Raw genomic sequence first — 10,682 nt, forward strand, 5'->3', positions numbered from 1 at the left:
ATGTACTAAATGGGAAGAAGATGAATTATTGTGTATGTAATACCCGGCTAGACTCCGGTATCGGAATTGCTACCGTCCGGTGGAATCTCGGATGTCGAAAACCTCTAGAAGGGTAAAAACATGTTTTTATAAAATGTTTTCATGTATTATATGGTTTTAAGTAAGAAAGAAACTGAGTTTTGAATGAAAAAGACCATGGAGGCATTTCCAGGTTCGGTCGCCGAACCTCAAGTTCGGCCGCCGAACATGGGATAGTTTGAGGGGGCAAGTTAGGCTTCCGAAAGTGACCCAGGTTTGGCTGCCGAACCTCATGTTCGGCTGCCAAACTTGCATGAGTTTTGGAGGCACTTTAGGCTTTCGAAGGTGGTCTGGCCAGCCCCTATAAAAGGCCCCATGGCCGAAAACGGGCGAGCTTTCTCCCCTATTTTCGGCCAACGGTGAGTCTATGCTCTCCTATGGTTGGTTTTGATGATTTTCCTCAAATCTTTCAAGTTTTAACTAGTTCTAACTTGGTTTTGAAGAGTTTTGGAGCTAAGATCAAGTTTTGGAGCTTGGAGACCCAAGGAGCTAGATTTCTCCCATCTCCAAGTTTAGATCGCCTCCCCTCTCGATCTTTAAGAGGTAAGGGTAGATCCTTAGCTCATTTCATGTTTTAAACAAGTTTTATGAAAGTTTATGGGGTAGAAATGCATGTGTAAGTTAGTTGTTTGTTGTTAGGGCAAATGTTGAGTTTTTGGGTAATGTATGTTGTTTGAGTTGCCTTATGTGTTTGTGTTGGGGTTTAGGATAGTTTGAGACCCCTAAATGCTTATTTGCTTGTGTATGCATGTTGTAGAATAGTTTAATGCATGTTTGAATGGTTTGGGAGGCAAAATGTGCATGAAGAGGCTGAGTTTTGCCATTTGGAAGAACTCAGGTTCGGCAGCCGAAGGACTTTCGGCCGCCGAACCTGCCTGTGGAGACAAGCTTTCGGCTGCCGAACCCTGCCCCCAAAAGTTGGACTTTCGGCTCTGGAAGGGAGTTTCGGCAGCCGAAGGTGCCACCAAACATGCATGAGTTTCGGCTCTGGAACCACTTTCGGCCGCCGAAAGTGGCTGAGTTTCGGCTCTAGAGGGACTTTTGGCCGCCGAACCTGCCGCCGAAAGTGCCCTGTTCAGCCTTCCTTTGCATGTTTTATATGGTTGTTTTAAGGGGTTTTAAGGGGTTTTTGGGGAGTATTTTAGAGTCATGTTCATGTATGTTTGGTCCCTCATTTGAGTCCACCTGTGTAGGTTCGGATCCGAGGAACCGAGGACCCCAGTAGTGAGATAGCTGCTTCAGTGTCTTGTCAGAGCTAGCCTGAGGTGAGTAGAATGACTCTTTATGTTTCAAAGCAAATAATGAAAGTTTTAGCATGAATCACGCATCATGAATGCCATGAGATATATTAGGTTGTTTGCATTAGAATTCACGAATATGTTGCATTGCATATTATGTTGTTGATGTGGATGAACATTGAGTGATCCATTAGCCCTCGTATGGTATGATATAATATGATGATGATACGGTATGGAAGTCCAGGAAGACCCATTCTACGTCCCTGGCACATTGGAATGTCATGATGTGTTATGTAAGAGAAAGACCAGGACCCATTCTACGTTCTGGCACTAATGGAAATGTAGAGGGCTATTGGTGACAAGTTCATCCTTAAGGTGATTTGTCTGTGATGTGATGCATTTCATGAAAGTATGAACTTTAAATATAATGTTTTATTATTCTGCTCACTGGGCTCTAGTAGCTCACCCCATTCCCTTAATCCCCCAGGTTTGCAAGTACGGGATAGATCAGGAAGTCAACAAGAGTAAAATTATGTTTTATGTAATAGCTAGATGTGGACATGAAGATGATGTAATATAAAGTGTAGTGCAGTAATGTGATGTAATGATGTTTATTGAGGTTTAGAGTTGTGTTTGACCCTAGTATGTTGGTTAATCCCTTTTGAGTACATGATCTCTTAATGAAATGATTTATTGATGTTTATGTAGACCAAGCTTAATGTATGATATGTTGCCCCATTGGAGCATTTGATGAGGGCTCCAGTGTGGGGTTTGTTATTATGAGTATGAGTTGTGCATGCACAGGTTAAGCTTGGTAAATGAAAGAAAAAGTTTAGATTTTTTATGTATATGTTTGATCATGTATGGGATTTAACAGGTATACAGGATGTATGTTTGGCTTGCTACGGGTCCCGGCGGCCTTATGCCGATCTGGATCATAACGCCGGTAGCGGTCAGGTTTCCGGGTCGTTACAGTATAGAGGACACATTCTTAATAATCTGGCAGATAGGCTCTATGATTTGTTCATTTCTAAGTTATTAACAAAAGAAATCTAGAAGGTATTGGAGTACAAGTGCAACATTGAAAAATAAGGTGTGGATAAATTTCTTCTAATGAAATATTTTGAGTTTTTGATGGTTGAGAATGTTTCTATCATGGATCAAGTTCATTAATTGCAAGTCTTTGTATCTAAATTGAAAGATTTGAAAATAGTTGTTCCTGAGGCATTACAAGTAAGAGGAATAATATTAGAACTTCTTTCTAATTTGAATGACTATAGAAAAAAATTATTGCATATAACAAAAGACTTTTCTCTGAAACAAATTTAGAAATACTTACGAATAGAGAAAGAAACAAAATTTTGTGTTAAAAGTGTTGTTACTGAATATACAATAAAAATTAACTTTGTTAAAGTAATCAAAATAACAGTAACACATGCAACCATAGAAAAAAAAAAAGGATTCTCCTATAGACTCAAACTCTAGGCTCAAGAACTTTACAAACTTCACATGCATTCTAAACCAAACTCCTAACACTACATGCAACTCAGATTGTTAACTTAAAAACAATAAGTTTTTAAGAATCGAATCTTACCAAAAAGATTTAAGAATCGAATCTTAAAAACAATAAGTTTAACTCAGATTGTTCACAATAAATGATATTGGAAAGACAAGATTTGAGTCAAAGAACTCCAAAACTTGAATCACAGTTCCAATCTTTCAAAAAAAAAAAAAAAGAGTAGTTAAGACCTGTGTTTGATTTAATTTAGAAAAAACAAAAAACATCAATATAAAGAGATAATCTGTACTTATGCTCAAAGGAGGAAGAAACTTCTCTTTAAAAAATCAGGTTTAAAAGTCTTATATAGATGAGTTTTTTAGGTAAAGTATAGCGATCAAGCCGGAGGAATTCAACGACCCAACATTAAAATTTTTAAAAATATATTTTTAAATATATTTAATTTTTTTAAAATCTCATTTTACTTTTTAAAATTTTTAATTATGAGATTTTAAATTTCAATAAAATTTTATTAAAAATTTAAAATTTTGATTTTTAATTATGAGATTTTAAATTTTAATAAAATTTTATTAAAAATTTAAAATTTTGATATTAAAATTTAGTCGGATGTGATATGATATATATATAATGATTACATTTAATAGAGAAGTTAACTTGTTGATTATTGAAAATTTATGTAAGGTTAATTTATTTTATAAAATCAAAGATCAAATTGTTAATTTTTTTAATATTATAAAAATTAAATAGTAATTTATTTTTTAAAAATATATCAGAGGATTGATTACAAATTAGTATTCACTATGAAATAGTGGAATCCACATCATATTATGCTGGAGAACAATTTCAATTTTGGAATTTTAGTTGCGATTGGAATAATATTTTAAAATAAAAAATTATTTATGTATGGAAATTAATCATTATTTTTCAGTAGAATATCAGTAATACTTATTTTAATATATTACATTTAATCTATATTAATTGCACGTCTTAAATTTACATTTTAACTAAAAATCCTTGAAAAGAAAAAAAAAAATCCTGACTTGAACTTTAAAAATAATACATATAAAAAAGAAAAAAGAAAAAAGAAAAAAGAAAAAAGAAAAAAACGAAATGATAACGATTACAAATTAAACAAACATAAAAAGGAAGAAATGAGTGCTCTGTTGGTAGAATAAATTAATTTTAGACTTAGGTGAGAGAGAGAGAGAGAGAGAGAGAGAGAGAGAGAGAGAGAGATGAACAGTAAGTGGATGGACAGAGAGAGAGAGAGAGAGGGTGAAGAGGAAGTAGTATAAATGAGCCAAGTCTCTCATCACGTACTTGCGCCGTTCACTTCTTTAGGAGTGATATCTGTTGCCTCTCTCTCTTTCTCGACTAACTCTTCTCCTTCTTTTCTTCGCTTCTCCCTCCGACTCCGTGCCTTTTCTTCTTTCTCTTCTTCTTTAAGGTATATGTGTGTTCCTTTCAAAATTGATTCAATTCTGTGCTCTAATAGGCCTGATTTGTTAAAAACAGATTGCCGTTTTGTTTTGCTTGTTTTGCCTTCACCACTTCTTTTATCTGCTTCTCCTTGTTAATGGGTTCCTTCTGTTTTTCTGATATTGCTTTTGTTTTTTTGAGTGGATAGACACAGTTTACTGTGGTTTTGTTGAGACAATGATTGAATTATAAATTTTATTAAGTTGGGATCTCCCTTTTTATTTGATTTGAAGCTCAAGATTGGACATTTTGATCTCTTTTCCCGCTTGTATCCTGATTAGTTTTCCATAGTTTGGTTATTTTTATGATGGAATCTGGGTTTTGAGTTTGAATTTTTTTTCCGATCTGTAAACTGGGAAGGCTCAGTGATTTGGATCCGTGTAAATTGTCGGTATACTTAAGTTTGAATGTTTACTGTAGCTATTCATGTTCTTGGTGCTTTTGTTTAATTAGAGTTCAATATGTAATTGAGTGAGTGAAGCTCTTATTTGCCTAAGTGCTCCTTTGTCGTTGGGTTCTTTTGATCGTATTGTATGCTTAATTTTGGTTTTATTGCACCTCTCTTTTCTGTCTTTTTCTTGGAATCCAGAAAGTGGATGGCTTAAATATAGTTTAAATTAAATGATTCTAAATGCAACCATTTGGTATCTGTTTTACTGGTTTCTTGGTGTTCTGTTTGGGCCCTTGGGCCGTTGATTTTACCAATGAAGCTCTTGATTTGAATTGACTATGATGCTATAGAACACCTTATCCTTGATTTTTTTTGAACTCTTTTCATGTTATTATTCATTTTGGGGAAATCATATTCTTTTCTACATGCATGGAAGTTTAATGTTCTTTTTCTGCCATATCATTACACAGAGCAATGGCGTCCCACATTGTTGGTTATCCTCGCATGGGGCCCAAGAGAGAGCTCAAATTTGCTTTGGAATCTTTCTGGGATGGCAAGAGCAGTGCTGATGAATTACAGAAGGTGGCAACAGATCTCAGGTTATCTATCTGGAAGCAGATGGCTGATGCTGGAATCAAGTTTATTCCTAGCAACACATTTTCATATTATGATCAAGTTTTGGACACCACAGCAATGCTAGGTGCTGTTCCTCCCAGATATGGTTGGAATGGTGGTGAGATTGGTTTTGATATCTACTTTTCCATGGCTAGAGGAAATGCCTCTGTCCCTGCTATGGAAATGACCAAGTGGTTTGACACCAACTAGTAAGTAGCTAATGATTTCCTTCTGACCCATGTAGTTTTGTTTGGCTGGCCTATATAAGTGATATAAATGTGTTTTTTCTGTGCAGCCATTACATTGTTCCTGAATTGGGACCAGATGTTAAGTTCTCTTATGCATCTCACAAGGCTGTTGATGAGTACAAGGAGGCCAAAGCTGTAAGTTAACTTGATATCTCACAACTGCTTATCAATTTATGGTATTTCAGGTGGCCCTTTTTCTGTTGGATTAAAGGAGGAAGTTTGCTTCTTGTGGGGGATTTAATATGAGTTTTCAAGTTTCGGATATGATGAAGTAAGAGTATCACTGATGCAATATTGACTATAGTCATTATAGAATTATGAAATTTGGATTTTTATTACTTGAGAATTAAGTTTAGAATTTTCCCTAATTAGGATTGATTTTATATTCCTTGTTTGTTTTGATTTAATATGCCCAATGTTCAGTTGGGGGTAGTTCTACACTAAATGCCTATGTCTAGATATTTTGTTATGATTATTATTTTTGAAAATTAATAAAGTTTGCGAATTCGTTTCTCTTCCTTGTCTTGAGAAATTATTTCTCTGGGTCCATTGTGCTTTTCTTTTTCTAGTCAATTAACAAATTTTTATATATCATAAAGTCATGAAAGTGCATGAAATACAAATTGAGTATGGAAACTAGTACTTTGCTACTGCAAGTTTCAAGTCAACTAATTGCTACACACCCCCAATAGCACCTTTCTTCTTTAATAAGGCTTCCTTGCTTGATAAATTTAAGTCCCACCATGTTTTCTCACTCTTATAGATTACATTTATAAGATTGTCTATTTGTGCCCATTGTAAGTAATTTGGAGGTAAATAAAATCATTTGATATTTAAATAATTGTTCTTTTATTTCTGTTCTGCAGCTTGGGATTGAGACTGTGCCCGTCATTGTGGGTCCTGTTTCCTATTTGCTGCTATCAAAACCAGCAAAGGGTGTGGAGAAATCCTTCTCTCTTCTTTCCCTGATTGACAAAATTCTTCCTGTGTACAAGTAAGGTCTCAGTCTCTCCTTTAATTCTCAGGGTGGATCACCAAATTTCTATTCTGAAGGCTGTTTTGAAACTCACTGCAATATATTTTGTGCCAACTGCCAATGGCATGCTCCTTTTGTTTCCATGTTGAGAATGTGTTGTGTGGATATGTTCTTTCAGGGAAGTTGTGAGTGAACTGAAGGCAGCTGGTGCCAACTGGATTCAGTTTGATGAGCCCAAGCTAGTGATGGATCTTGATGCTCATGAATTACAAGCATTTACTCATGCATACTCAGAGCTGGAAGCAACTTTATCTGGTCTACATGTTTTGATTGAGACTTACTTTGCTGATGTTCCAGTTGAGGCATACAAAACCCTCACATCTTTGAAGGGTGTTAGTGGATTTGGATTTGACCTAATTCGTGGGACTAAGACCCTTGATCTGATTAAGAGTGGATTCCCTTCGGGCAAATTCCTATTTGCTGGAGTAGTTGATGGAAGGAACATCTGGGCTAATGATCTTGCTGCATCCCTTGATACACTGCATTCTCTTGAGGCCATTGTGGGCAAAGGTATTGACTCTTTAGTGTAACGTTTATATTGCAATGAAATTAAGTAATGATGCATGTTATGTTGTTTTGCAGACAAGGTTGTGGTCTCTACTTCCTGTTCTCTTCTACACACTGCAGTTGACCTAGCAAATGAGCCTAAGTTGGATAAAGAGATCAAGCCATGGCTTGCATTTGCTGCACAGAAAATACTTGAAGTAAATGCCTTGGCCAAAGCACTTGCTGGACACAAGGATGAGGTACTGCCACGGGCATTTTTCTTTTCTTATGTGTTGCTTTCTTTTACTTGTAACTGAAAATAATACAGCCTATTCATTAGAAGCCATTTGCAGGCATTTACTTCTTTATTTTTTATTTTGTAAATAATGGTTTTTTTGACAATTTCATTGGATAACCTATTTCTATACTTTAATATGGTTTCACATTACTGGTGATATCATTGAGGTTTAGGTAGTTTCAATCTCCATTTTCATTATTTTTATAGTTATTGAAAGCACCAATTAACAAAATATTTTATGTACTTCTGACACTCTTGTGGATGCTAGTTAGAATTCTCTTCATCTGTACTTTGGCTAGACAACAAACCTATCTTAGGCCATTAGCATTTGCACAACCCTTCACACTTTACCTATGGGATAAATGGGTATCAAAGCTAGTACAGTTCCTACCTTTTGCTAGATCTTTTTCATCTTATCATGAGAGAGTTCGACGTCCTAAGCTGCTCAATGCATTAAATTCATTTTACTGGAAACATTCTTATGTATGAGTAGTTTGCTGCTAGCGACAACCTTAAAAGAAAAAATCTTTTCTTCTTAGACAGCTAGTCAAAGAATCTAATAAGCTTCTAATTATATTTTCCTGTAAATCCAGGCATTCTTCTCGTCAAATGCATTAGCTCACACTTCAAGAAAATCTTCACCAAGGGTGACAAATGAGGCTGTTCAGGCTGCTGTAAGTGGTCTTTCTAATATTGTATCTATTTTTTCTGTTAGTTGGCTTCTTATCAAGCTGGGTTTTTGCCCCTTCTTGCTCAGGCTGCTTCTTTGAAGGGATCTGACCACCGTCGGGCCACAAATGTGAGTGCAAGGCTGGATGCGCAGCAAAAGAAGTTGAACCTTCCAATTCTTCCTACCACCACAATTGGATCCTTCCCTCAGACTCAGGACCTTAGGAGAGTGCGTCGTGAATACAAGGCTAAGAAGTGAGAACATTGTTGGTATGCAGATAGTGTGATGAACTTCAAGTTATGTAACAGGTTATCTGATTTTTCCTTTTCTCTCTAAAAACCATAAAATAGGATCTCTGAAGATGATTATGTAAATTCCATCAAGGAAGAAATTAACAAAGTGGTCAAGATTCAGGAAGAGCTTGACATTGACGTTTTGGTGCATGGTGAGCCAGAAGTAAGCATTCCCCCAGATGAAATACTCCATTCATTCCATAATTTTTTACCATTTTGTTTTTTCACACATATGAAGACAATTTTTTTTATTAACTTTCTAATTATATCCATCTTAAAGACATGGAATTTTATTAAATACTAAGAGATATTTTGAGAGATTTCTTGGAAATATGATAAAATTAAATAGGGATATAATAGTCAATTTATATGTTATTATAGTGTGAAAAAGGAAAGTGATAACAATTTTGGGACAACAAAAAAAGGAAAAAAATTATGGGACGGAGATTGTAATTTTCCTTAGTCATGTTGTACTTGTTGTGCATTTACCTAATCTTGTTGATTTTGATATTTTGCTTTGCAATGCAGAGGAATGACATGGTCGAGTATTTCGGTGAGCAATTATCCGGTTTTGCCTTCTCTGCAAATGGGTGGGTTCAGTCATACGGTTCTCGTTGTGTCAAGCCTCCTATCATCTATGGTGATGTAAGCCGTCCCAAGGCCATGACTGTCTTCTGGTCATCGATGGCTCAAAGCATGACTAAGCGACCAATGAAGGGAATGCTTACTGGTCCTGTTACTATTTTGAACTGGTCCTTTGTCAGAAATGATCAGCCCAGGTGAGATAGACAATCCAAATGATATTACAGTGCTATTCAGGTTTTTAGATGGTATTTTGACATTGTACATCTGTGTGCTCTAAAGACACGAGACATGCTATCAAATTGCTTTGGCCATCAAGGATGAGGTTGAGGACCTTGAGAAAGCTGGAATAACTGTCATTCAGATTGATGAGGCTGCACTGAGAGAGGGTTTACCCCTAAGGAAGTCTGAGCATGCTTTCTATTTGGATTGGGCAGTTCATTCCTTCAGGATTACTAACTGTGGCGTCCAAGATTCAACCCAGGTTCATCTATTTTTCTCTGATTAATTTGCAAGTTTACTAGTTTTAGATCTTTGTTTGGTTGGTTGGTTGTTTGTTGAGTTTTGATAAAATCATTTGGAATGATTTTTAGAAATAAGAAAATGGAAATTTCAGAATTGGATTCACATATTTTTGTAGATGGTGTATGCATATTTTGGCGGGGAGTAGTAGAACTATTTGTCTCTGGCATTTTGTTCATTTGTTGCTTTATGTAATGCTGAAAGATTTCATGATATATATTGACACTAACTTGTGGTATGAAACTTTTTGATACCACAGATCCACACCCACATGTGCTACTCCAACTTCAATGACATCATCCATTCGATCATTAACATGGACGCTGATGTCATTACCATAGAGAACTCAAGGTCAGATGAGAAGCTTCTTTCGGTGTTCCGCGAGGGAGTGAAATATGGTGCCGGAATTGGCCCTGGCGTGTATGACATTCACTCACCCAGGATACCATCTACTGAAGAAATTGCTGATCGTATCAAGAAGATGCTTGCAGTCCTTGAAAGCCACATCCTCTGGGTCAACCCTGATTGTGGCCTAAAGACCCGCAAGTACTCTGAAGTGAAACCTGCCCTAAGCAATATGGTTGCTGCTGCCAAGCTTCTTCGTGCTGAGCTCGGAAGTGCCAAGTGAGTTTGCAAGTACCAAAACGATACCATTTCTTGTATTTGAGAAGGGGATTGTGTATTATATCCGGAATAATTTGTTTGCTTTCCGAGTATTCTTGTTATTTTACTTTAAATTGTACTGGGGAGTGATGTATTTGCCTATTTGGATATGCTATCAGCGGAGTTTGTCCTTCATTTTATCCCTTTATGAAGCTATTCTATTTTCTTTGTTCATGTTTTCTTGGATATAATATTTCTTGAGAGTGCTTTTGATAGAGTTGTAAAGGAACAAACTTGCATAAATACATAGAACAGAGGAAATAGTTGTATAACAAAATGACTGAATTTTTCAAGCTTCTTCGGATAAAATACTCTAAGAATCTCCTCAGTATGAAATTTTTACTTCAGCATAAGCTGAAAACAAAACCTAAGCATGAGCTGAAACCAAAATAATAATCTCGATTTTTATTCCTTCATCCTGTTATATGATATATATATGAATTACATAAATGATTATTGATTTTCTCCCTGCAATTTGTCCTGTCTTTTCTTTTATTTCTGCTGCTGTAATAACTTTTTGCATTTCTGAAATATTTCTGCTGGAGGTCTGTAATAACTTTTTGC

The 10,682-nt window shown here is 35.9% G+C and overlaps 1 protein-coding gene across 1 annotated transcript; it reads left to right on the forward strand.

The window, feature by feature from the left end:
* The first annotated feature begins 4,024 nt into the window (after positions 1-4,024).
* LOC110613447 (5-methyltetrahydropteroyltriglutamate--homocysteine methyltransferase) lies at positions 4,025-10,292 on the forward strand. Its single transcript, XM_021754575.2, has 12 exons — positions 4,025-4,282; positions 5,176-5,529; positions 5,616-5,703; positions 6,435-6,562; positions 6,723-7,114; positions 7,187-7,350; positions 7,982-8,062; positions 8,146-8,312; positions 8,409-8,514; positions 8,880-9,130; positions 9,216-9,417; positions 9,715-10,292. Exons 1-12 carry the CDS (start codon positions 4,131-4,133, stop codon positions 10,081-10,083), a joined length of 2,454 nt encoding a protein of 817 aa, XP_021610267.1. The 5' UTR covers positions 4,025-4,130; the 3' UTR covers positions 10,084-10,292.
* The last annotated feature ends 390 nt before the right edge of the window (positions 10,293-10,682 follow it).

The sequence above is a fragment of the Manihot esculenta genome, chromosome 4 (assembly GCF_001659605.2).
Source record: "Manihot esculenta cultivar AM560-2 chromosome 4, M.esculenta_v8, whole genome shotgun sequence".
NCBI lineage: Eukaryota > Viridiplantae > Streptophyta > Magnoliopsida > Malpighiales > Euphorbiaceae > Manihot > Manihot esculenta.